The sequence below is a fragment of the Ictalurus punctatus genome, chromosome 4, assembly GCF_001660625.3.
Source record: "Ictalurus punctatus breed USDA103 chromosome 4, Coco_2.0, whole genome shotgun sequence".
Classification (NCBI taxonomy): Eukaryota; Metazoa; Chordata; class Actinopteri; order Siluriformes; family Ictaluridae; genus Ictalurus; species Ictalurus punctatus.
The window spans coordinates 34,382,683-34,410,643 of NC_071284.1; the positions used below are offsets into that span (position 1 = coordinate 34,382,683).

Genomic DNA, 27,961 nt, shown 5'->3' on the forward strand with positions numbered 1-27,961 from the left:
GGTGGAGAGGCAGGGTCACAGGTGAGCCCTAGGCCTGTAACAACATGATTATAAGAGTAAATGTGTTTTGCATTACATTGAGGTTGCACTGGTATACTAAGGGGTCTATTAAGCACATATTTACAGATCACTGGTTTCAAAATCCTCAGCTTTTTTCGGGGGCTGGGGGTATCTCTGCAGACTTCTTTTGTATCCCCACCAATGTTAAAATCAAACCTGCACACTTGGGGATTAGTCAGAGAAACAGTATAAGGGTATGCTCGCTTTTCCTTTGCACAACACAGGGTTAAAGACTAAACTGTCTCAGCGATTTATGAAGTAATTCCCTGACAGTGATTATAAATAGTAATAACATTTTTTAAAATGTATAAAGTTAATAGTAAATATGTTTCTTTTAAACATTTTTTTATTATTATTTTACCTGTATGTAAGTCAAGATTGTGAACTTTTGAACTATGATGTACATAAGATTTTTAAAATATTAATAAATTAAATCAATTATAGACAGCACACTAAGACACACAACAAACAGTGACATCAGCTGATATACTTGTGTACTATTAATCACACGCTGATAATACCTAAGACTATATAACATGGATAAGCTTTTAAATACAGGACGGAGTCTCTTATCTGAGAAAGTTCATACAGAAGTACTAAATTATAAAAGTTTGATGACTCTGGGGAGACCACAAAGGGATGCACCCTACAGACAGGGGGCCTCATGCTGAAAAAGTTTGAGAACCACTGCACTACAGTCCAGTATTCATTGTCTCCTGTAGATCAGTGGTTATCAACAGAGAGTTCGGAAGGGGGTGAATTGTTTTCAAGAAAAACACAGACAGGGCATCATTGGGGTACTAGGTGAATTTTATTGTTTTCAAATAAAATGTGCATAAATAAAAAACCCCGCATTCCCTCTCCCTCTGTGTTTCCTTTTTGCTTTGGAGAGGCGGAGCTTAGCAGCCTTTCATCTAGCCATCAGTGCAGACACGGGTGTGAATGTAAAAGGAAGCAAGCGCAGGTGTCCCGCTGATTGATTTAACATCATGCATAACGAGACACGCCCTTCGTCCCAATTTACATAATTCGTATGCAAATGTTTTTAGAAAGCGAGACGAATGGAACGCAACATGTTTTACATGTACAATAGTATAGGTTATTACAGCCTAGTTCTCTTGTTAGAAGTAGCTATAGTGTCCAGAAACAAGATAAATTTTCAAGATCACCCTTTCTTTATCAATCAAAAAGATAATTCATGTTCCAGACCTGTCCGTTATATAGTCTTATAAAAGTTATAAAAGTTATTTTTAAAAATCATAGAAGTTATGAAAAGTAAGTTTTAAATAAGTAGGCTACAAAAACAAAAGCAAACAAAATCTATCTATCTATCTATCTATCTATCTATCAAAAACAGATTATAGATTAGGTTATATATAGATAGATTTTATATAGAATATAGATAATCATTATATCTGGTCTCCTTCCATATATGGGGTGGGTGGGGGCGGGGTCGTGTCACGTGACATGTCACCGAGGGGGAATAACAGATCTGAACAAAGTGAAACAGAACGAAAGTGCGGAGGCTGTTTGAAAAACAACACGGTAAGTCCTGTAACATTATACATATGGGTTTTGGTAACTATCTTAAAATTAATCTGTGTTTCTGACAGGCTAAAACACACACACACAGAGAGAGAAACCTGGACTTTTTCTTGTTTTATTAGCGAGTAACAGCTTTCAAAATGGCGCGTGGTTGTTTTGAGTGCGCGAGCTGTTCCTTGTTTACAGTTTCTAACAGTTTTTTTAGTGAAACCGAGCTGCTGTAAAGTTCCATTCAGATTCAGAGTTTTCTCCGAATATACTTCGAGTATAAATAACTCATATCCGTTCAATAATCGGTTTAGTCTTGTAGAGGTATAGTGTTGGTGATACTAATACTGGTACTTATAAAAGTCATCTAACATCATCAATGCCTCACATGAAGCCTCGTGCTTCTTTCGGTTTCAGCACAGCATTACCCACCCAGTGCAGTAGTGTATCCGGAATTATTAAGCAATATATGTTGCATGCTTGTTAGGTACAAAGATATACACAACCGCCTCTGAAAGTATTGGAACGACAAGGTCAAGTCTATTGATTTCGCCATACATTGAAGAGGTTTGGGTTTGACATCAGAAGATGAATATGAGACGATAGATCAGGATTCAGATCAGCCAAAGTGTGGAGAAAGAAAGGATCTGCTCATGATCTAAAACATACAAGCTCATCAGTCATGCATGATGTTGGTAGTGTTATGGCATGGGCGTGCATGGCTGCTTCTGGAACAGGTTCACTGATCTTTATTGATGATGGAACTCATGATGGTAGCAGCGGAATGAATTCAGAAGTTTACAGAAACAATCGGTCTTCCAGTTTACAGAGAAATGCATCCGATGTATTGGGGAGGACCTTCATCGTGGAGCGAGACGAAAAACACTGCCAACACAACAAAGGACTTCTTCAGGGGGAAAAAGTGGAAGGTTTTAGACTGTCCACATCAATCACCAGACCTTCACCCAGTTCAACATTTCACTTCCCGAATAGGAGACTGAAGGTACCTTGTTTTAAGTTGTTTAACACGTCTAGATGTAAATATGATGAAATGAAAGTTGAAGTTCTGTTCTATCTGTGCATATTCCTCTTTTGATCTATAAGGAAAAAACTAGAATGTGTGTGTGCGCGTGTGTGTGCAAACCCAAAATCCACAACAGTGGGTACAATGGTGAATATTCAAAAGGGACTGGAAGCAATAGTGATCAGTGATAACGGTGTTGATCAGTGATTAGTTGTTGGGAATTGATCACTGATTGGCTGTGGGACCAATGGTGATCAGTGATTAATCATTGGGAACATTGTTGATCACTGATTGGTCATTGAGAACAATAATGATCAGGAATTGGTTGTTGGGAACAATGATGATCAGGGATTGGTCACAGGCTTTACACGCAGGTGGTGAGTGAAGCAAATCTGCTCTCTTAAGCGTGTATAAGCAGTAGCTGTGACATGAGCCGTGTGCAGGACAGTCACTACAGTCTGCCCAAAATGGCTCTCAGTTCAAAGGGGTCTAAAAAGTCACCAGATACAGCAACAAAGTCAGTAAGTAGGAAACACTGGACAGACTCAAACATGATGAGCAATCATTGATTACAGATTTTCTGCAGATCACCAGATAACTTTTCTGTCAGGATTTACTACAAATGTGGGTAAATATGTACCTTATTACCATTTTTCAAATGTGATTATATATGTGATTGTAGGTCTACATTTATTCTTGAGCATAGCTTCAAGAAAACATCACAACCCTTTGAAAATGAGTTCATCTGATGATAAAGATGAGAGGTGAGCCATTTAATTATTAGGTATTATGTTTTTTTTTGTTGTCTGTCCATATGAGAATCTCATTATTGCAAGAACAAGGGGTTATTGTTGCTGTTGAGTTCTGCTTGTTATCATTATTATTTTGGGAAGTGTTATGAAGTGTAATGTTATACACTGGCTACCAGGTAATGGTAGGCGTTTTGCTCTTCTATACTCAATTTTAATATGATTTTTTATTATCTACTGTTCAGTTTTAGTTTAGTTTGTTCATTTTTAATATTTAACTGAAAGATAATACTTGCAGTGCACCCTGCCTGCTGGGATTATGGATTTAGAATCAGTCCAGCTGTTTAAGCATGGTAAATCTGACCCTAGATCAGTTTTAATGAGCATCGAGCTGATATCCTTTCAGGCTATCTTTATTTGCAAGGATTTACAGAGACAACAAGATACATACATGAACAAAATAATTTAGAACTGATACACAACAGCTGGGTACAATCAGGTAACAAACAAATGTGTCCATTGGCCTGTGTATGGTAGCAAGATGTGAGGCTTAGCAAGACTCCCAGATTTCCCATGAAGCTAGACCAGACCTGGAGGTGAAGTGAGTGCCTCGATACTCACAATGACCTCAGGGATTCACATGTGAATGATAGTGAAACACATGAGTAAAGACTAGTTTGAAGGAGCAGTCAAGCAGTGCATGACAAGATAAATTTGTCAATCTCAGAGATCATGTTGGGCCACCAGTACTTTGCCTTTAACAGGTGATATGTTCTCTATGTGCTGGGATGCACACTGACTGGAGTCGTTTGCACCCAGGTAATAAGCTTGCTCCTCAGGCTGGGCAGTACAAACATTCAATCTAGTGGGCATGCAGAGAGAACTGTACTGGTGTTTGTGCTGTATCATCACTGTAAATGTGTTCAGGCGCTTGAAACATGAAGAAACATGGCAAGATTAAAAACCAGAATATCAGTCACTGAATCAAAAGGCTAGGTAAGTTCAGGTAAGCGCACAGTGTGTTACTTCATATATATATGTATATATAGAGTGAGTGTGTGGTTGAAAACATTGATTTAATATTCAGGGGAGTGTGAACGTGCCGGGAGAGTGAGGTCTTGAGGATTGTAGTCTGTGGTTGCCATGTGTGTAGGATGTGGTGGATTCAGGGAAGTGGATTTTCTGGTGGATTCCGGCATTGGTGTGACAAAATGATGGAACCCAGAAGACAAGTCCAAATCAGAAACAGAAACAGAAACAAATTCAAGCACATGCATGGAAAGCACATTGCAAAGAAAAAATGTGTGACATTTCTCACAGTGCAACACTGCAACACAGTGGAACTGCTATGTAAAATAAATATACACTTACAGTACATATTGTTCTTTAATTAGATGTCAGAAAGAAAGATCTGGCTCACCTGAGCCCAGTGTTGTGTCTATGAAGAGTGACCAGTCAATGGGTATGCCATTAAACCTTCGACAGAACGAGAAAGAAAGGTAAGTAATGTTTCATAGACAAGTTTACACTACATTCCAGTTTCATAATAAGGTTTATTTTAAGAACAATACTACCCTATAGTATTTTCTTTTATTTTACAAAAAAAAGAATCACTATTGCTGACTGAACACTGGTTTATGTATTTAGTCTGATTAAAGGAAAGAGTGTTGGATCTAGGAAGAGAAAGTCAGTGGATCCTCCATTTGAACAGGCAGAGACGTCTAAAAAGAAAAAGTAAGGAATGTCGCACAAGCAATTTTAAATACTAACATTGCCCTAACGTTGCATTGTTTGTTCATTTAAAAAATTTAACTCAAGAGGGCTTACGTGAAGGGTACCTTGCCTGCCCAGGTTATGGATTTAGAATCTGAAAAGCTCCGCCCTATATGCTGGTGACAAGACTTTTCTGCTCTTTCATAACCAAGTCCTCTAGTCCACTCATGAGTTTTGTCAGTAAGCCAAAATAGCATCAGCCTAACCCTCTCATTGTATGATGCAGGACTATCCAAGAGGCATGTCAGTAGAAAATACATAAAGTTGTGCAGAAATATAAGGAAAAGAGGTGGGGCTCAGGTTACTGGACTTGAAATCTGGGGTGCGAGATCTTGGCGCAGGGTTCACGGATGGCGAAGCAGCTGTTCAGAATGGCGAAAGTTGTAATTTCTTGACTCCATCAATAACACCGCAATGCTTTCTATAAAGTGCAGTTCATGAAGGTAGGAACTCATGTGTGTACACTCAGCGTTACATTTTTATGGGCAATCAAGAATAAAAAAACAGGAACCTGGAAATGGTTCAGGCTTAAAGATACAAAGGCATTAAAAGACTTCGCAAAGGTTTAGAGATATAACAGGATATACATAAACAAAGTAATCAAGAACTAATACAAAACAGCTGGATACAACCAGGTAACAAACAAACGATGAAACGGGGCAGAGACAGGACCCAATTCAAGCACATGCCACTTGTAGCCATGGGAACTGCAACATGAAGAAATCTGTGGTAGTTTTCACTTTGAAACTATTGTGTAAAAACAGAATATACATTTTAGTGTATACTTACAGTACATATTCTTTTTTTTAAATTAGATGTCAGAAAGAAAGATCTGACTCACCTGAGCCCAGCGTTGTGTCTATGAAGAGTGACCAGTCAATGGGTATGCCATTAAACCTTCAAAAGGAGGATAAAGAAAGGTAAGTAATGTCTCAGTTTTATACACTTACACTACACTCCAGTTTTATAATAAGATTTATTGTGGAAAGGAGCTCTAATTTGACCACAATTACAAAGAAGATCCGCTGTTGCTAAATAAAACTGGTTTATGTATTTCGTCTGATTCAGCAATAGAGCTCAGAGTCACCTGAACCCAGAGTGGTATCTATGACGAGTGACCAGGTCAATGGGTTTTCTAGTAGCATTTTAACAGGCAGAGCCATTTATAGAGAAAAGTTGAGGAATGAGGACTTTTATATACTAACATTGCACTCTAGTTTTTAAACTGGACTGCAATAAAATTTTACTCTACATGAATACAGTTATGTCATTAGACTATTAAAGCAATTGTTTGTCTCACTGAGAGTTCATGATTTATTTTGATTCCAGTATTTATGTTTATAGCACAAGTAATTAAAATCTGGTAATTAAATGTAAAAGACTATTCAAGTAAATACAAGTGAATATTTACTTATGATAGTTGATTATTCCTTGACTAAGTTAATGTTTTCTTTAATTAAAGAGACAAACATGGCATATCAAATCCTCCAGTGGGGCAGTTGGATACTGAACTCCAGGTATGTATTTACCATGTGTGTTTATGAGAATTTAGGTACTATTGTTGCTGAGGCCCATGCTAGCTCTAACTTCTCTAGATCTCTTCATGTATATTTTGGATTCCTCGTTCAGTTTAATCTTTATTTTATGTATATAGTGGATTTTTCTCCCAATTACTTTCTGAGAACTACCTTCTCCAGACATTGCATCGCTCAGCGAGTGTCAGCTTCCCATTGCCATGAATCACATGACATCTTTACCTCTTCTTTTTACTCTTCCTGGAGAACCAACTGGTCCAATATTTTTGTTGCTGTCCACTAGTATGTAGGCTATTGCTTCCTGTCCTGTTTTGCTGCTCCTGAATTCTTTTGAACCTTGGCCCCTCTTAAGAGCTTTAAACCATCGTTTTATTACATTCTTGAACCCTTTCACATTGCTTACTGCAGTCTATTCCTGTGTTTATTCACTTCAAGTATCTCCTACCAAGTACAACCAAGGCTGTTTCTCCTAGAATCTTGAGTAGAGCCCTTTCTTGAATTTCCCCTTCAAAGGTTTCTTTTAGATTTTCCCCTAAAGTTATTTGAGGAGTTCCCAGTGAGAAGTCCCAGTGTTTGGTGATTTCCTACAGGGCTTCAAATCCAAATGAGACTTGGTATCAGAGGTTGTACACCATCTGTGGTCGTGGAAACATCAATCTTTATATGTTTGCCAAGATACTGCTAGTTTCTGAGGACGTTAACATACCTAGATATTTGGAGGCCGTTATGTCAGGATTTATAGGGTGTTTCTAATTTGCCTTCCTGTCTTCCTGATGTTTCTGAGTCCACCTACTCTTCAAGCCTCTAGCATTGCAGTTCCTTTTCTTCAGGCACTCCTATTCCAGCTCTGTTCCTGTTCCTCTAGCCCTTTACCTTGTACTAGGAGGTTTGCAGTAAGCCTTTGCCCTGGATGCACTTTGTTATGGCCCTCCTTTGTTTCCTAATGCTATCCTTTCACTCTTCAGGTCTTGTCAAAGTTTCTTCCTTCATGTCCTTGTTGGTCAGTGTTAAGTTTTTGACATAAATCAATGCATTAATTTAGTTAATTAATTTGGTTAATTGATTAAGTATTTCAATTTAGCCTCTGAGTCCAGAATATCCAGCGGACTATATTAGAGTGACAGAGGACAAAGTTCATCAAAGCAGTTCCAGAGGTGAGTTACAGAGCATCATGTATGTGCTGAAAAAAACAGAACATTGCATCAGGTTTGTAGTTTTTGTTCTTTAATAAGTACATAGTTGTAATTTCTCTGTTATCATCTAGAGACGATTCTAAACTTCTGTACTCTAGACTCTAAAATTCTACGTTAGCAATTCTAAAACACTAACAAAAGACGAATTTGGTATTGTTTTCTTTGTGTCTTCAGAACCAGACCCTGTGAGGAAGAAAATATTCAAATCCAAACTGCAGAAGAGGTTTCAGATGATTAATGAGGGAATCTCACTGTATGGAAACTCAAGACTTCTGAATGAGATTTACACAGAAATGTGTATTACATCAGAATATGGGTTTGGACACGTCAATGATGAACATGAGGTCAGACATTTTGAACAGGCATACAGGAGACTAATAACAGAGGAATCCATCAATTGTAATGACATATTTAAACCCTTACCTGGAGATGAGAAACCCATCAGAACTGTGCTAACAGAAGGCATTGCTGGAATTGGGAAAACAGTGTCTGTGCAGAAGTTTGTTCTGGACTGGGCTGAAGGAAAAGCAAATCAGGATTTGGATTTAATTTTTCCATTTAACTTTAGGGAGTTGAATTTTAAGAAGAAAGAAAATCTCAGTTTGTTGGAACTTCTCCATTGTTTCTTCCCAGAAACCAAAGAACTTAAACTAGACTATAATCACTACAGAATCATGTTCATCTTTGATGGACTGGATGAGTCTCGTTTTTCTCTCGATTTCCTAAGCAGCAAAAGGTTGACAGATCTAACAGAGTCAGCTTCAGTAGACGTACTCTTAACAAACCTTATTAACAGGAGTCTTCTTCCATCTGCATTCCTCTGGATAACATCTCGGCCGGCAGCCTCCGGTCAGATTCCTCCTGTTTATATTGACAGAGTAACAGCGGTACGAGGTTTCAATGACCCTCAGAAAGACGAGTATTTCAGAAAAAGAATCAGTGATCAAACCCTGGCTGATAAAATCATCACACACCTGAAGTCATCACGAAGTCTTTACATTATGTGCCACATGCCAGTCTTCTGTTGGATTGCAGCGACTGTTCTCGAGGGAATGTTCAGTGAAGCAGAAACTGGAGAGGTCCCCAAGACCCTGACTCAAATGTTCACACATTTCCTGATCTTACAGATCAAGCGTAGATCCCTAAAGTACAAAAAACCTGAAATGGATCCTGGAGAGATTAAAGACATTGTACTAAAACTGGGAAAGCTGGCATTCCAGCAGCTGGAGAAAGGAAACCTGATCTTCTACGAGGAAGACATCATTGAGTGTGGAATTGATGTCCAAGAGGCCACGGTGTACTCAGGAGTTTGTACTCAGATCTTTATCGAGGAAGTCATTTCACATCTGGGGAAGGTGTACAGCTTTGTGCATCTGAGTGTTCAGGAGCATCTTGCTGCTGTGTATGCATTTCTCTCATGTATCAACGGAAATCTCTCAAAACAACAAACCCCTGGAATCTTCGGCCTCTCCAGCAAGGCAACACTGTTAGACCTTCTAAAGGCAGCAGTAGACAAGGCCTTACAGAATAAGAATGGACATCTGGACCTTTTCCTCCGCTTCCTTACGGGTCTCTCACTGGAGTCCAGTTCAGTTCTCTTACAAGACCAACTGACCGAGACAGGACGCAGCTCTCTGAGCAAACATGCTGCTGTCACAAACGGGGAAATAACCACATACATCAAGGAGAAGATTAAGAAGTATCCATCAACATGCAGATCCATCAATCTGTTCCATTGTCTGAATGAACTGAATGACCAGTCTCTGGTACAGGAAGTCCAAACCTTTTTGAATAAAACAGCAAATTATTGTCTCCAAGGAGTCAGACTTTCTCCAGTTCAGTGGTCAGCTGTGGTTTTCTTCTTGTCGAACTCAGAAAAGGAGCTGGAAGAGTTCAACCTACAGAAATATGCAGCATCAGATGAGTGTTTGATGAAACTGCACCAAGTTGTTGCAGGGTCCAGAAAAGCTCTGTAAGTTTCTCCTGGATGTTGTGTGATTTGTATTACAGAATAATTTCATTAGATTCCAATACTGACAAGTGTTTTTTTTAACTTATTACGGTCATTCAAACGAGACACATAGCTCTTTAGTCCAAATTTACCACAAAGTCTTTCGGTTTTAGACCGGATCATTCTTATTCTTATTACTGAGCTGTGATGTTTCAACAGGATAAAGGGACCGACATATTTATAGAATCCATTTTTTTGTAATGATGTAAAGGAGCAGGCATGTTTTATTTAAAATGACATTAAGCAATATAGAGTCTTATTCAGTATTTTAAAAATGTTATAAAATCAAGTTTTAGATGAGTTTGAATTTAAATACTTAAAGACATGTGGTGTTTTTTTTTTTTTTTTTTTCCTGCGACAGGTTGTGTAATGGTAATCTAACAAAGAAAAGTTGTAGAAGTCTGGCAAAAGGTCTCAGCTCAGTCTATTCATGTCTGAGAGAATTGGACCTGAGTGATAATAAACTGCAGGATCCAGGAGTCAAACTGCTTTCTACTGGGCTGAAGAGCCCACACTGTAAACTGGAGATCCTAAGGTAAGATCTTGGTTTTCTTATTGTGTAAATCAAATCAAACAATGAGCGAGAAAAAGACCTTGCATTAAAAGTAGGAGAGAAATGTACTTGGGCATGTACTTTATTTTTGGGCAACTGGCCGCTGAAGCAAAAACACCTTGTCATTAGGTCCTGCCTGTGGGTCTGGGATGATTTTCTCTGGGTACGCTGGTTTCCTGGCCCAATCTAAACACATGCTGATTGGCATTTCTAAATTGTCCATAGTGTGTGAGTGTGCCAACCAGAACCATTTTAGGGAAAAAGTAGGAAAAATAAAAAGCTACAATAACCAGGTTCCATAAGTGTGCACACCCTTTTATAATTCAGGGTGTGGTTGTGTTAAGAATGAACCAATCACACTTAATCTCATGTTCAAAAGTAATTATCATACAGCTATCATCATGAAATTATTCTGATTAACCCCAAATAAAGATCAGCTGCTTCTATAGGATTGTCTTCACATCTTCTTGGGTTTTATCTGACTTCTGAAGCCCTGGTCTGCAAAGAGCTTACAAAGCAAGCATGGTATCTCACTTGTTGAAAGGTATTGATCAGGAGAGGGGTATAAAAGAATTTCCAAAGCATTAGATGTACTTTAGACTGTCACGTAATTAACGTAATGGAGGTTAGGACAGATGCAAGTGCAGATAAGAACATTTAATAAAGAGAGGCAGGCAGACAAATCCAAATAATGAGACAATAGCGTGGTCAAAAACAGGCAATGGGTCAGGCGATCAGCAAACCGGCATAAACTAGGCAAGGCAAGAATCAAGAACGAGAAACAAGATCAAGGAACAGGGTACAAATGCTTGGTACGGGGATAACACTCAATACTTCGCAAAAAGTGAATGCCTCGAAAGTCCTTTTAAACTGTGGTGTGATTGTGTGTGAGATTGGCTGCAGGTGTGCATGATTAGAATGAATGTGAGTGTTCTGGGAATTGCGGTCCATGGCGGCCATGTTTATAGGTCACAATGCAGGATGGGAAATGTAGTCACTGGTTTGCTGTGATATGACAGAACCCCCCGCAAAATACACTCCCTACCCCGGCGGTCCTGGCCCTCTGGGCAAAATGTTCACACAGCCCCTCAGGTTCCAATGCAGGCATTGTCCAACAAGTAGCAGGTTCCTCAAGGAGCCGAGGAGCAGACATGGAGCTGGTTTGCCAAGGTCATTAGGCGAGACCCAGGGAAGTTGTCTCGTCAGCTTTAGATGGGGGCATGACTTGGTGTGGAGCGACGTCCTCAGCAGAGCACAGACTGAGCCTCCGACTGAGGCTCTGGAGCTGAGACTACTTTGTGGGTTTCAGGTTGGAGCTCTGGAGATGAGACTACTTCGTGGGTCTCGTGCTGCAGCTCTGCAGGTGAGACCATCTTGTGACTCTCAGGTTGGAGCTCGGGAGATGAGGTCGCCACATTGACCTCCTGGCATGAGCTCTGTAGATGAGACCATCTCATGGATCTCATGCTGGAGCTCTGGATAGGAGGTCGCCACATTGACCTCTGGCTGCAGCTCGGCAGATGAGACCACCTTGTGGGGCTCAGGTTGGAGCTCTGGAGATGAGGTCACCACGTTGACCTCCAGCTGGAGCTCTGCAGGTGCTCTCTTGTGGAGCCTTTTGTGGGCACGCCAGCTGCTCTTGAAATATTCCTGAGAGCAGAAATATGATCCATGGATCCCAAGTTTCCTGCATGTAGGACACTGTAGAATGGCCTCTTTATGGCAGCCCTTGGTCTTGCAGGTTGGTGTTACCTCCATCGCTCGTCTGTCGACCTGGGGCTGAGCTGTGGAGACCCTCCTGTCGGCCAGTTCCTTCTTGTAATAAGAGGTGAAAGTCAGAGAGGGTTCATCCGTTAGGCTGGGCCTTCCTAACATTTTCTCCAGATCAAGTTTGAACCCTGGACGTCCGAACAAATGAACTAAAAGTTTCACCAGATAGCTTACTTGGCTAAGCTCGCGGTCCCCCCCAGTAATCAGGAACTCGGCTTAACTACTGGCTGGGCCAGTGAGTCATGACGGCATGAATCCTAGCCACTGCTTTTCTGTGGGCTTGGGGTCCTCCAGGCTGGTGAAATAAAACTGGCATTGTAGCATATAACTTTCCAGAGATACCTCAAAGCCATCGAAGGAAGCTGGTACTTCCAGGGGAAACCACTGGGGAAAACGCATGGACTCAAAGGCTGGTATACAAATAACAGCATGATGCGTTCCTTGCTCTCTTGCTGCTTCCATGTTGAGGTGAAGTATTCTGTCATGTAATTAATGTAATGGAGGTTAGGACGAATGCGAGTGCAGATAAGAGCTTTTAATAAAGAGAGGCAAGCAGACAAATGAAAATCATGAGACAGTACCGTGGTCAAAATAAGGCAATGGGTCAGGTGATCAGCAAACGGGCATAAACAAGGCGAGGCAAGAATCGAGAATGAGAAACAAATTGAGGAATAGGGTACAACCACTTGGTACAGTGTTTGAGATTAGGTGCATGTGTGCATGATTATAATGAACGTGAGTGTTCTGGGAATTGTGGTCCATGGCGGCCATGTTTGTAGGTCGCAGTGCAGGATGGGAAATGTAGTCAATGGTTTGCTGTGATATGACATAGAACACTGTAAAGGCCATCAAGAACAAGTGGAGAAAATGGACCACCACACTGACATTACCAAGAACAGAACATTCCTCCAAAATTTATACAAGTACAGGACAAAAACATACCAAGGAGGCTGCCAAGAGACCTACAGCAAGCTTAAAGGAGCTGCAGGAATATCTGACGTACCGATTACTCTCTGTATGTGACAACAATCTCTAATATTCTTCACATGTCTGGGCTGTGGGGTAGGGTGGCTAGACCCTTTCTCGCAAAAAAACATCCAAGCCAAAATAAATCACCCCAAACCATGTGGCAAAATGTGTTACGTTCTAATGAGACCAATTCTGAAATGTAAAATTATTTCATCATTCCAACAGGTATGTTTGGTGCAAATAAAGCACATCACCAAAAGAACAGCATCCCCACGGTGAAGCATGGTGGTGGAAGTGTCATGCTTTAGGGCTGCTTTTCTTCAGCCTGAACTGTTGCTTTTATCAAGGGAGGGAATCGTGAGTAGCTCCAAATACCGGTCAATTTTAGTGCAAATCCTTCAGGTGTCGGCTGGTTAGCTGACGATGAAAAGGACTTTCCCTTTTAGCAAGACACTGACCCAAAACATACATCCAAACCAGCAAAGGAATGGCTTAACCAAAAGAAGCTCAATGTTTTTGATTGACCTAGCCAGAGACCAGACCTGAATCCATCTAAAAATCCAACTAAAACAAAGAAAATATTGCCAAGTCAAGATGTGCCACACTGATGTACTCTTACCTAAAAAGAAGTGGTATAATAATATCTAAAGGTGCTTCAACAAAGTATTAGATTAGGGATGTGCACACTTGTGCAACCAGGTTACTGAAAGTTTCTAAAAAAAATTTGTAAAAAAATTCTGATTATTTTTCACTTTCTTTGTATGCTCTGCAGTTTCACATAAAGGGGCGGGGGGGGGGTTCTGACACAATTTATCTTTTAAAATAATTTTACCTAGCAAAAAACTGCCATTTTAACAGGGGTGTGTACACTTTTTATAATCACTCCACATTCATTATTTTCCTGAATAGTTTTTGCTGTGGGGTCAGTGATTTAAAATTTAAAACAGAATCACACAGTGGTTTTAGACCTAAAAATACTGATAAATACTACAACAAAGACATGACTTTGTGGACTTTTTCTCCTGCAGGTTGCGTAACTGTAACATTACAGAAGAAGGCTGTGAGGCTCTTACTGAGGCTCTGAGGTCAAATTCACGGCTGAGAGAGCTCGATCTGAGAGATAATGATTTAGGAGAACAGGGGGTGAAGCTGCTCTCTGATATAAAGGAGGATGAAAAGTACACACTGGAGAAGTTGGAGTGAGTTACTGATAGATTTACTGCTACAGAACATTTCCCAAATCTTAATGATTGACAATCAGCACCACGGTGGTGTGATGTGACCCACAGACCCATGCTGCACAGAGTTACTGTTATAACCCTGAAACTGATTCATTTTCACACCCCCAAGTGATTCATTCCACTTATACCACAGCAAATGATTGCAAACAATAAGTTTTTATCTATTAATAGGTGCTTCATACTTATAACCTTTTATAGTGAACCTAGTTAGTTCCTGATCTCACTTATGTTATAGCAGGTATAAATAGTTCCCTTTTTCCCGTACAGAAAACTTCACCATATCAATAATTAAACGCATTTTTTAATCCGTTTATGTGGAGCATTCGCCATACAAGTCCCTGTGAATGGGCTGTTACTATGGAAACCATAAAGTATTAGAACAAGCACATTAATATAAACCTGCACTATTGTCAGAGCTGCTGTTATAGAAAACTAATCAACACTTTCTGACCAATCAGAATCCAGGATTTAGCAGTGCTGTGTGTATAAATTGATATAGCGCATATGGATGTCCAATAATTCTCTCTATCTTACAGGCTCTGAGATCTTCAGACCTGACCTGGTGTAAGGATGAAGTCTCGTGGAGATAACTGCTAACAGAACACACACAGTTACACTTTCTTAGATCCATCATCATTCCTGAAACACCTGCTTTGTAATGGCCAGCTTTTCTTGGCGGATGAGAACAATAGCTACATTTCCCACCTTTTTAGCTAATCAAGCAAACTTAAGTGTTACGTGGTGTTTGTTGTTAGCTTCCAGGTCGACAGAAGATCTTCCGATTCATAAAGAAGCTCAGAAATATAATAAATATAGTACAGCTGGAAACCTAGCTACTGATCGTGTTGGTTGTAGAAGATTTGTGTGTTTATTGCTGGTTAGAGAGTTAGAGTTTTAGGTTCATGAAATTAATGGAAAGTGTTAATGGACTGCTTTTGATGTTGAAAGCGTGTAGATTGTTAGTTAGCGAGTGTCACGTTGGAGCTCTTACAGAAAAAAACTCACAAGTGAAATAAAGTCTGATGTCAGAACCAGAAGCTTGGCAGAAGACAGAGGTTGGGCAGATGGCTGAGGGTGGGCAGAAGCTCCTGGTTAGTCATATGCCTGAGCTCCTAATTGATCATGGTTGGTCTGATGCTCGAGTATGGGCAGAAGTCTGAGGTCGAGCAGAAGCACCTGATTGGTCAGATGCTTCAGCATAGGCAGAAGCCTGAGGATGGGCCGAATCATCTGGTTGGTCAGATGGCTGAGGTTGGGCAGAAGCTCCTGATTGGACAGATGCCTGAGGGTGGGCTGAAGCCTGAAGCTGGGCTAAAATCCTATGCCTGGGCAGAAGCTTGAGTTTGGGAAGAAGCCTGATGTTGGGCAGCTGATGTTGGGCACTTGATGTTGGGGCTGCCTAAAGCCCCATGCTGGTCAGTTCCCAATAATGGGTAAAGACTCCACTTCATGTGTTTTATATTGTTTTATGTGGAGAAAAAAAACACATGAAATATGTGAAATTAGCTCACATGTTAAACTCTAATAACAACTTGTTTGTTCTGTAAGTGTTAGCGATAGTGAAACGTGGGTTTGTTGTTGAAGATCTTAGTGTTTTTCAAATCACATTTGTAATGAAAGGTCTTGCAGGTGTTAGTTAGTAGAGTCCTGTGTGATAGGAGAGTCCATGTGAGGAGACAGGAAGTGCAGATTGTCGTACACAGAGTAACAGACGGAAACGTGCTGTAGGTACTGATGAGTCGATCAAAGCTCGAACAGCAGGTTTATGGAAATGAAATGCAGTAGCAGGTTAGTGGATTTAAAAACGAATATTCTGAGCTGTCTGATGGAGTCCTGACGTGTTTCTGGAGACGAATGAATTGAATCTGGAGGATCCAGAAAGTAAACAGACCTGATTTCTTTAGTCCTGCGCAGTAAATGATAGAAAAGGTGTAGGAATAAAAGAGACTGAATAGTTTCCACCAAAATATAATTCAGAGTTTAATCTGCTTGCTTTCAGAATAAGAGTGAACATCAGAAATGGATCATTATTAGATATATATATATATATATAAGCACCAAACTCTGGTATAAAATCATAAACCAATATCATATAACTATATTACTACAGTTTATCATACGCTACTGTATATAGCGCACTTATAAAGCACCTGTGAAGGTGAATCTCATCTTTCTCATTATTATATACATCTATTATCTCGTATCTCATGTGGGGCGCATGTGGTAGAGCGGGTTGTCCACTAACCGTAGGGTTGGTGGTTCGATTCCCGGCCCGGATGACTCTACATGCCGTGGTGTCCTTGGGCAAGACACTGAACCCCAAGTTGCTCCCGATGGCAAGTGAGCGCCTTGCATGGCAGCTCTGTTACCATTGTGTATGTGTTTGTGTGTGAATGGGTGAATGAGACACAGTGTAAAGCGCTTTGGATAAAAGCCATTTACCATTTATCTAGATCTGATTAATATTTACTCATCTAATACATACATCTACAATACATAAGATATTACACAGGACAGCAGTCTGTAAGAGTAGACTTAACATCTCATAACGATGTGGACATTTTCATAATCATTCGTAAGATAACGTAAGATATTGACTATTCTGTACAGATATATTCCTGTGTTGTATAACCGTACGTTACTCAGTGTGTGATGTGATGTAGTTTGCGTTCTGCCGATATAAGATGTGCAAGATGTGCAAGTTCCTTTTATATAGCTTACCAGCTTTGATCTGTGTTTAGCACCATGTGTAGGACTTCACACAGTTTTTCCTGCTCTAACACACACTCCTGAACGTCTCTGCTGTGCTCAGTACCACTGCACTGTCCCGCTCCTTCAGGATGAAGTTGGATGTGCAGTATGCTGTAAGTAATATGTGGGTTTAGATGAAACGGTTTTAAAACAAGCTCTGAATTACACCATTTCCAATATCAGTGCTGTGTGTTATGTGTCTGTATATATTTTTTACTGATATGGAAGCATGATATGATGTATCATTATGAGTGTACAACCACCACATTCGTGTGTGTGTGTGTGTGTGTGTGTACACCAATCCTTCTATTCATGTGTCTTGTTTCTGGTTGTGACCCTAGCGTATTATCTTTTGGGGGGATTTTTTGTCTCTGACCCACTGCCTGTTCTCTGTTTAGATTTTTTTTTTTTTTGTCTAGTGATTAGGATTTGTTTGCCAGCTGTTTTAAATAAACACACACTCTGAAATGTCCGGAACATTTCACACAGTATCATGAAGCAGTAAAGTAAAATTCCCTTTTTTTGTGTGTGTAATAACTAATAAACTCTTCTCCTGAAACATGTTTTTCACTGTTTTTTTTTTTTCATGTGTTTGAGAAAGGAGAATAAATGTTAGAGCCACAGGTGTGTTTTAGTGTATAGTAAAACAGTCATGTGATCTCAATATTTAGTAAATAAATAAATAAATACAAGTTTGTTAGATAACATACCCAACTACATAGCATTATGAAGACCAAGGAGTGATCAAAACGATGTGGGAGAAAGTTGTGTAAAGGAAAGTTTATAAGTGAGGGATTGGTTGTAATATGCCTAGCTGACGGCAGGGAGCAGTGCAGGGATTAGTCAGAGAACCCACAGGTCAGAGAACCAGTGCAGAGATTAGTCAGTCCTGTCAGTAACCGGTTCTGTGCTGTGGTTTTAAACTGAAACTGGATGTAGGATTCGCTCCTGTGGGGATCACAACACAGATTAAGTATCTTAGTAAATCGTTGTGTTGTGTAATCCTCTCTCTCTCTCTCTCTCTCTCTGTCTGTGTGTGTGTGTGTGTGTGTGTGTGTGTGTGTGTGTGTGTGTGTGTGTGTAATCACAAGACAGTGAGAGATGGAGTCAGTGCGCCCTCTAGTGTTCCACTCTGAGCTGGATGAACAAATGACGGATAAAATGAACAAGAGACAAATATTCATAAACAGTTCATTAAAATAGTAGAATATTAACCACACTACATTTAAAGTATAGTATCATCTGAATCACCTTCATATTTTAGGCCACACCTCTTACCTGAGTGTGATACAGTCAGAAACAACATCAGCAAGTCTGTCTGAGACACTAAACACCACAAAGCGATTAGAGACGCCACTGTGAGAGGATTTACAGTGGGTATAAAAAGTCTACACACCCCTGTTACAATGGCAGGGTTTTGTGAAGTAAAAGAATGAAAGTAAGATAAATCATGTCAAAACTTTTCCCACCTTTAATGTGAAATTGCAAAGTATACAAATAAAGTGAAAACAATCAGAAACTTTTCAGAGAAAAAAAAAACTTACAATAGCCTGGTTGCATAAATTTGCACACCCCTAAACTAATACTTTGTTGAAGCACATTTTGATTTTATTACAGCACTCAGTTATTTTGGGTAAGAGTCTATCAGCGTGGCACATCTTGACCTTGGCAATATTTTCCCGCTCTTTCTTCTGGAAACATTCTAGATCCATCCATTTGTAAGGGCGTCTCCTGTGCACAGCCCGCTTCAGGTCACCCCACAGATTTTTAGATGGATTCAGGTCTGGACTCTGGCTAGCCCAATCAAAAACATTGATCTTCTTTTGGTTAATCGGTTCCTTTGTTGGTATGAATGTATGATTTGGGTCATTGTCTTGCTAAAAGGGGAAATTCCTTTTCATCTTCAGCTTACTAGAAGACATCTGAATGTTTTATACTAAAATTGGTATTTGTACCTATTCATGATTGCTACACCTTTAAAAAAAAAAAAAAAAAAAACGCTTCCACCACCATGCTTCACCATGGTGATAGTGTACTTTTGGAATTATTATACCTTTTGGAATTGGTCTCATTAGAACATAACACATTTTGCCACATAGTTTGGTGTGATTTATTTGAACTTAGATGTTTGAGAAAGGACTTCTGTTTAGCCATTGTACCCTATAGCCCAGACATAAATAATACAAGAGATTGTTGTTGCATGCAGAGAGTAATCAGTATTTGTCAGATATTCCTGTAGGTTCTTTCATGTTGCTGTAGGTCTCTTTGCAGCCTCCCTGGTATGTTTTTGTCTTGTCCTTTTATAAATTTTGGAGGGACATCCTGTTCTTGGTGATGCCACTGTGGTGCTCCATTTTCTCCACTTGTTGATGATGGCTTTCACAGTGTTCCATGATAAGGTTCCATTGGAAATTCTTTTATACCCCTCTCCTGATCGATGTCTTTCAACAAGTCAGATATCATACATGCTATGTAAGTTCTTTGTGGACTAGGACTTCAGTAGTCACATAAACCAAGAAGATGTCAAGAAAATTCAACAGAAACAGCTGATCTTTACTTGGGGTTAATTGGAATAATTTCATCGATGACAGCTGTATGATAATTACAACCCCAATTCCAAAAAGTTGGGACAGTATGGAAAATGCTAAAACAAACAATGATGAGTGATTTGTAAATGTACTTTGACTTGTATTTAAACAAAAAAAAAACTTATAAAAAGAAGGTATTCAGTGTTTTACCTAGTCAAATGCATAGTTTTTTAAGATAAAGGTTTATTTTGAAATTGACACATACAACACATTCCAATAAAGTTGTGACAGGGGCACTAGGACTAATAGTGATGTGACAAGTAGAATAAGAAGGTGATGTGAAACAGGTGAGGTAATCATCTAAACATAGTATATAAGGAGCCTCCAAAAAAGGTCTAGTCCTTCAAGAGCAAGGATGGGTCGAGGCTTGCCGATCTGCCAACAGATGCATCAGTGAATAATCCGACAATTTGAGAACAACATTCCCCAAAGACACATCGGTAGGATTTGGGGCATTAAATTCACATTAAGTTAAACATCAAATAATGTGTTTATCAAATGTTTTCAATATAGTACAGGCAGAACTGAATTTTCAAATGACTCCTTGTTTTTTTGTGTGTGTGTGTTGTTGTTTTTTTGCATTTTCCACACTGTCCCAACTTTTTCGGAAATTGCGGTTGTACTTTTGAACATGAGATTGAATGTGATTAGTTCATTCAGAACACAGCCACACCCCCAATTATAAAAGTGAGAAATCCTGCACTGATGTGGCTTCAGCTCTTGGTACAAATCCATCACACATCAGAGAGCTGGATCTGAGTGGGAGTGAACTAGAAGACTCAGGAGTGGAGAAGCTCTGTGATCTACTGAAGAAACACGAGTGTAAACTGGAGACACTGCTGTGAGTAACTCAGTGATGAAACACACTGAATTGAGATCACAATCTTTACAGTTATGTTTCCTGATTCAAAATATCAAAACTGACAAGATCTTCATCTCTATATTACTTTAACAGCTGTGTTTGTGTTTACATTCACTAGGAGTTTATTAATCTACACCATTACCTCCCTCTCTGCAGGTTAAAGAAGTGCAGTATAAAAGATAGAGGCTGTGCTTCTCTGACTGCAGCTCTGAGGTCCAACTCCTCACATCTGAAAGAGCTGGATCTGAGAGAGAATCAACTAAATGATTCAGTCACAAAGCAGCTCTCTGAGATACTGAAGAGTTCAGGAGGAAAGCTGATGTAAGTAAACACACACAGTACTGAATGTGTATTTTCTGTAGAAGAATGTCATGTAAGAGTAATGTAATTAGACAAATCAACCGCATGTAACAATAACAATCTTACTGACAGAAGCACAGAGGATAAACTTTCATAATTCAGAATCCGAACTAAACCAAAACAACAACTCATCACTGCATGCTAATAACTAGCTCTGATTTAATAGAAGTGCACTTTGATCTGATCTGTTACTGTTCTACACAGAAATACCACTGCAGTTTTCTTTTCATTTTAGCTGGACTAACAGGATACAACAGTCCATCATGCTCGTAACTAACTCACTCTCATACAGAAATGATCAATTTGAAAGGGCTTGAAACAGGACATAGCTGTGGCTGTGTGACACGCCTTTAATTCTCATCCTCATTGATTTCATATTTTATATTTTCTACATCCTTCTAAATGCCAAAGATTTTCTAACAGCACCAAAGCAACAAAAAAAAGCACTTGCACCTCCAAACCATATAAAAAAGGTACGTGTCTGAATCATAGTGAAGTCTGAATTATGAGTATTACTGTCATGTAACAGATTTGGAGATGGATGCACATGCAGTTAAGAGCTTTGTTGAAGAGAGGCAGGAAGACAAATCTAAATCGTAAGGCCAAACCGTGGTCAAAAACAAGTGGCGGGTTCAGGTGAACGGCAAATGGGCATAAACTGGGCTAAAAAGAGAATCCGAAAACACGAGGACAAAACAAGATCAAAACCATGAAACGTAGAGCACAATGAACAAGGCTTGGAATCGCACTGGCAGCAAAACACAGAAACGGTACTTCAGGTGTAATAAAAAAGCCTCTACTCTCATCCAAAAACAAACTCGAGCATCTTCAGTGTGCCAGACACTACTGGAACTTCAAATGGGATCGGGTTCTATGGTCAGATGAAACCAAAATAGAGCTTTTTGGTAATAAACACAGAGGTGGTTTTGGAGCACACAGAGCGGTAGCCATATGGAAAAGTACCTCATGTCCACGGTTAAATATGGAGGTGGATCTTTAATGTTTTGGGGCTGTTTTTCCAAAAGAGGACCCAAATGCACAAGTTGTTTTCATCACAGAGGTTCCAGGTTGGGAAGCTGCGTGTCCTTACAGATGTCGAATTTGTCTCGAGAACCTTGGCCTTCAGCTCCTGAGACCATGGTTGCAAGAAAGAGCGCAGGTATCAACACTTCCGAGAGCATCCCAGAGTGCACTGAAACTCTGTGGTTTTGTGAAACACAACCCCCATGAAGAAGAACAAACAGGTGGTACAGAAGGTGCCACATTTACCCATCATCACTTGATCCAAAACAGTGGACCGTTGCTGTGGGTGTGGCCAGCCATGCTGCAATGACCACCAGAGAGTCAGTGTCATTTATGACTATTGTTCTCATAGAAAAAACCAGCCTACTAATAAAATTCCACAAATTAGAAGTCAAGTTACAAAGAGTGCCAAAAAAATGTTAATGTGCGATAGTTTCATTTATTACGAATGTGTTTCATTCATTGTGTAAATGAAAATGTTTTATATTTAAATGAGTTTTTGTTTTCTCATTGTTGTTGAAGATATTTGATGGCAAATAAAATGTCAAAATATAAGGAAACGTGCTTTATTTTATTATTTTGTAATGTTAATAAAATATTAGGGCAGTTTTATACTATTGGGGCAGTTTAGAGATCCATCCGTGTTAGATATATACTCCAGCTCGCTAAAGATCTGAATATTTAATAACTATTGGCCAAACATTTATATGTTTAATGGTTAATATGCCTTCAATATGGAGGTCTGTTTATGTAACCAGATGAAGGAGTGAACAATGTGTGTTTAATAAAATAAATAGTGACAGCTGGATTGTGAGAATGTAATGTAACCCCAGCAATATGCTGATTTAATGACTGATCTGTTTTTAATAGCGGCTATTTGGTAAGTTTCAGAAGCATTACTTGCTTTTCTCATATTAAAATAGAATTTTGTACTGAAATAAATTTGTATTGAACTGAAAAAGATTGTAATGTTGTACCTGAATAAAGTAGTAAATATCCAGATTAGGGGAAAAATACATGAACATAAGGGTTTAGTCAGTTATCTTAACTAGCTTAAATACAGTAGCATTAACATTTATTCATCTAGCAGCTACAGGCTAACTTTACTGTACTCAATATACTCATACTGACATCAAGTACCTTATTACACACATTATGTAGTGATTTAACTGTGTATTAGTCATTTTAACAGATTATACCTTTTATTTACTTCATTTATACTTACAGCTGAGGGGAAAACTCCAAACTTCACTGTCACAATACATTCAAAATGAATTAAAATACTATAAACTCTTATTTCTTTTTACAATTGAGGTAAAAACCTGAGAAATGATTTGATCAGAAAATAAACTGATAGTTAAAACCTACATTAACTAACTTCTCTGTACTTTAACTGTATCTTACCTGTTCAACTGCAGCAATAATCACTGTTTTTTTCTTATTACAGCTCGAATTTACTGACTTTATCACTATTTCTCAATATTAAATCTGATTAAAATCGCTACAGCAGCGGGGGAGATCAGGATCTGTGGAAGATGCTAACGATGCTAAAGTCTGAGGGGAATTAACACCGGGCGCGCGCGCAAACACGCAGAAGTCTGGTGACGTCAACGCGCGCTAACCAGTGTGTGTCAATAAGCTGTAGAAACACTTCATGTAGGGTCTCACTGCTGCCTGGGGGGAAGGGGGGTAGGGCACAGTGCGGATTGGGACGAAGCCGTTAAAACTGCATTAAAAAATGCAGTGCTCAAAAATGCTGCGATGTAAATAATAATAATAATAATAATAATAATAATAATAATAATAATAATAATAAAATTAACATATTATACAAACAAACAAATTAATAAATAAATACTTCTGAAGATTTTGATTATCCTCAGAGTCGTAACGTTTTTTTGTATGAATCCATTTCATTCAGTTTTTTTTTTTTTTTTTTTTTTTTTTTGCTTTCGCAAAATGGCTGCCAATCATCAAAACTTCTCCAAATGGAAGCTGTGAGTGATGTGCGTTAAAAATCCGATTGGCTCCGATTCGCGGGCTTTTTACTCTGTTGCTGAGGCAAATCTATGTAGATCACAGATATATTGTCTCCAATTTGTGGTCTTTTTACTATCTGGTGCTGACTGCTGAGACAAGACAAGAAACAAGAAAGCTGCTCCCCACCATGTATGTAGTAATTAAATGTTTAAAAGAGCACCAAGTGAGCTTGGAGAGATGTGTAAAGGAGAAGAAATGCTGAGTGACCAAAGAGGATTGTCCTAGTGGAGCACGGAGCGGTTGGAGTAAAGACACCTAAAGGCGCCTGGAAAGCTTTTCCGGCCCATTTTACATGTAAATGAAGCCGAAATCACAGCACAGCCGCTGTCTTTAACTGATGTGTCTGATGATTTTGTCAGACAACAGAAAGGATTTGAGCAGAGCAGCAGCTTGGACGTGACTGCTGGTTAACATGAGTTCTGAAGTCAAACACCAAACAAATCGGAGAAGGAAGAATCCATTCAAATATAAGGGATCTACAAACCATCGCCTTGTCTATTTTATTTTATTGCTGAGGTGCATATGTAAATTCTAATACATGCACACAGTCTCACACACATTAGCACAAACAGAACTTTGTTGTCAGTGCTGCCTGGATACTTCATTAATCCAGTAGTTTTGCTTCTAAAAATCTACATTGCGTTTAACAATTAGAAACGGAGTAAAACGACTGAAAAATGTATTAAGGTGTGGTAACTATAGTATAAGTGGAATAATCGACTCCGGTCTCCGGACTCAAGTTCGCCGGAATACTGAGTGCAAACACCTGCGCGCCGCCCAAGGTTATTTAAGACCCTATTAACAACAACACGGCGCAAAGTAACGCTAAAGCTTTCTCTACGTTGGCTTGTTACCACGCTCTCTACGAACATTGTATCTTCATTGGTTTTGGAACTTCCGCCTCATTCTCAACTACGATTCTGGATTTATGTTTTGGATTATTGTGTTTGCCTCGGACTTTGTGCTCCACGCTTCACGACTCGCTCACCTATCTGCTTATCCTCGGCCCGCGCTTGCCTCCTACCAGGTACCGTGACATTGCCAAAGATCAGATACCCCAACACCAAGGCTAGCTTTGAAGATTTATGTCCCTCTGGCAGTATCTTGGGTTGTGTAGCTTTCTCCATAATAAAACACCAACAACTCTAAACCCTGTTCACACAGCGAGTGAAATCCAGCGACAAAGCGAATTCATCCCATTCATTTTCAATGAGAGCTCGGCCACATGGGCGACAGCACAGATTTTGGGCTTATATCACATCCAGGACAACCCAAGATACCACCAAAGTTCTACAGACCTTTAAGCATCGCGCTGTCACATTGTGCTTGAATTCCAGAATTTAAATTTAAAAGTTCAAAACCTTCTTATGTCATAATAGTTGAGAACAGAGAAAATCTTGATGATATGTTCACTAGACCCATTCATAGTCTTTATGAAGACACCAAAAGTTATCAGCCATTATTGTTTACATTGTGTCAATTGACGCATTTAGAAATGCTTGCGTGGACTCTGATCTTTCTTTCGTGAAAGATTTTTTATCTTTATACTAAACTGAGCATCATCAACATCACTGAAATATATATATATATATATATATATATATATATATATATATATATATATGTATATGTGTGTGTGTGTGTGTGTGTGTGTGTATCACAATAAATACTGAAAACTCACAGAATATACATTATACATCAATCTCATCTAGAATATTATTAATTATTAATATTGATTAATTATTAGTTATTATTGTTATTATTATATTAATATATTAATATTAGAGCAATTACTAGAGATGTTGAAGAAATTTGACAGTAAGTTAACAATGAAATTCACTCAGCTGGGCGTCCGTCATTACTCAAAGCCTATTGGCTGATTTCGGTCATGTGACTGGACTGTGATCATTTTTCCGTAGCATGGCTTTATTTTAAATGGAAAATTCTGTGACTCTGATCTTTCTATCATCCAAGTACATTTATGAGATCATTCTTCAATGCTCAATCAACAGCCGTGGATGAACAACTCCAAAAATACAGTTTTGTGACTCTGATCGTTTTTTCACTGTGGTCTTCAAATGGAAATACTGGTGTGAATTTCTAACATTTACAGATAAGGATATAAAGGTAAAAATGTCATTTCTGTCCTGAAGAAAACACGTCTGGAACACATTAAACAGCACACGCATTTGTCACAGCGTCTGATACGACAAGCCACGTTAATACACTTACCAGATTGTTTGAAGCACTTAATATAAAACATTCTCATGCCTTGGACAACCTGGATTGTGCACTTTTCCCGCTCACTCTGTGACCTCCGCTGTTTTTCAGATAGGTTTTATTCATAGAAATGCGTTTTTCACCGTTGTGAAGTGACGTCACTTGGACTTCCAAGCTTTTACATTTTATATGTCATAAAATTATAACTTGTTGACACCACAGCTGTTTCTTGCTACCCAATGCCACACCTCTGGCTTTATTGGCATTCTAGGAGTAAATGGATGTATTCTAATATTTTTTCATCTTTGCAGAAAAAGTCTGTCACTGACTTCATGAATCCAGTCACCTTGGATTATGCCCAAAGGTGTGAGGACTAAAAGAAACTCACCAAGACTTTGATGGACTCCATCTTCACTGTGGAGGAGATGCGACGTGCTCCGTTTCAGGCAAAAAAAAGGGGAATTGTCATGGAGAAAAGATAGAGCCTTGACCAAGGCAAAGTGAATCTAGTAATTGGTAAGCATGCCAGAATGTTGTTAGGGACGGGCATAATGCTGTTGTATCAGCTTGTTAACACACACAAAATGTCACTCTTTTTCAATTATTTCATTGGTAACACTACAATAAGGTCCCGTTCGTTAACATTAGTTAATGCACTAGCTAACATGATCTATATAGTCTTTACAACATTTATTAATCTTTGTTAATGTTACTTAATAAAAATACAATTGTTGATTGTTCATGTTAGTTCATAGTGCATTAACTAATGTTAGCAGATACAACTTTTGATTTTAAGAATGTATTAGTAAATATGGAAATGAACGAACTAAGATGAATCAATGTTGTAGAAGTATTCTTCATTGGTGGTTTGTTAACTAATATTAACAAATGAAACCTTATTGTAAAGTGCTACCATTTCATTACCTTCCTCAATGCAAAGTTAGGTCATAAGCCATTGTAAATAAAATAATACACTCATGGATCAAACATGGACACCTGTATTACAGAATATGAATTAATTAGGTCTCTTTGGCATCTGAATCCAATCTTGTTTGTAAATTTAGTAGAAGTTCATTTAATTTCTTACAGACGATGTAAAAAAGTTCCCAGAGTTATCGGAGACACTGAGATCAAGGCCTGCATGGCACAAAAATTAAAAGACACCAGGAGACGAGCAGAAAGGTACAGTAAATATCAGAACCTATATATACACTGTGTATACCAAGATACTGATGATTGCCTAATTCATAGAATCCAGTTTTGGATGTGTTCTAGGGTTTGCACAGGATCTGTGCTTGTTTATATATTTGACTTTGAATGCATAGACCAGTCATCATTTGAAAATAACAGAAGCAAATCTGAAATACAGATAGAAAAGAAATGAACCTTTACTTTGACAGAATAGACTGGTGTTCGTACTGAGCTAATCTTTCATTTTGTCTTTCAAACCCAAAACAGGGAGCCTGCTGGAGGAGACGCAGCAGAGGACTGAGACAACACACACGCACAAACACACACAAATAAACAAATAAACTCAACTACAATAAAAAATAAAAGCTCAATTTGAATCAATTTCTGTCAATGTCTTTACTGCAGGAAATGTGAGCATAGACCTTACAGAAGAACATGGTGCTGTTTGGCTTGGTAAATTACTGCTTACTCAATGTGTAGCTGTTATTTAAAATGTTTTATAAAAAATGCAAATA

At 38.9% G+C, this 27,961-nt stretch overlaps 1 protein-coding gene and 2 long non-coding RNA genes across 9 annotated transcripts; all 3 read left to right on the forward strand.

The window, feature by feature from the left end:
- The first annotated feature begins 1,515 nt into the window (after positions 1 to 1,515).
- Positions 1,516 to 17,721, forward strand: LOC108264477 (NLR family CARD domain-containing protein 3). Of its 6 annotated transcripts, none has more exons than XR_001812428.3 (12): positions 1,516 to 1,605; positions 2,416 to 2,596; positions 3,300 to 3,381; positions 4,761 to 4,865; positions 5,014 to 5,100; positions 5,955 to 6,059; positions 6,602 to 6,656; positions 7,756 to 7,828; positions 8,042 to 9,839; positions 10,240 to 10,413; positions 13,396 to 13,527; positions 14,199 to 14,322. XR_001812428.3 is itself a non-coding variant. In XM_017466052.3 (12 exons), exons 3-12 carry the CDS (start codon positions 3,353 to 3,355, stop codon positions 14,952 to 14,954), a joined length of 2,604 nt encoding a protein of 867 aa, XP_017321541.1. In that variant the 5' UTR covers positions 1,516 to 1,605; positions 2,416 to 2,596; positions 3,300 to 3,352; the 3' UTR covers positions 14,955 to 17,721. The 6 variants fall into 6 exon arrangements, 5 of the variants coding, with proteins under 5 accessions (XP_017321541.1, XP_017321542.1, XP_017321545.1 ...); XM_017466052.3 differs by lacking the exon at positions 13,396 to 13,527 and adding an exon at positions 14,948 to 17,721 and having other exon boundaries at positions 14,199 to 14,369; XM_017466053.3 differs by lacking the exon at positions 13,396 to 13,527 and adding an exon at positions 14,948 to 17,721 and having other exon boundaries at positions 3,324 to 3,381; positions 14,199 to 14,369.
- Positions 17,722 to 18,206: 485 nt separating this feature from the next.
- On the forward strand, positions 18,207 to 22,966 carry LOC108264146 (uncharacterized). Its single transcript, XR_008393949.1, has 3 exons — positions 18,207 to 20,190; positions 20,387 to 20,591; positions 20,769 to 22,966. It is a non-coding gene; the product is annotated as an uncharacterized LOC108264146 (long non-coding RNA).
- Positions 22,967 to 24,814: 1,848 nt separating this feature from the next.
- LOC124627807 (uncharacterized) lies at positions 24,815 to 27,823 on the forward strand. 2 transcript variants are annotated; one of them, XR_006982328.2, is made up of 3 exons: positions 24,815 to 25,062; positions 26,567 to 27,437; positions 27,714 to 27,823. It is a non-coding gene; the product is annotated as an uncharacterized LOC124627807 (long non-coding RNA). The 2 variants fall into 2 exon arrangements; XR_008393953.1 differs by having other exon boundaries at positions 26,567 to 27,823.
- Positions 27,824 to 27,961: the final 138 nt, after the last annotated feature.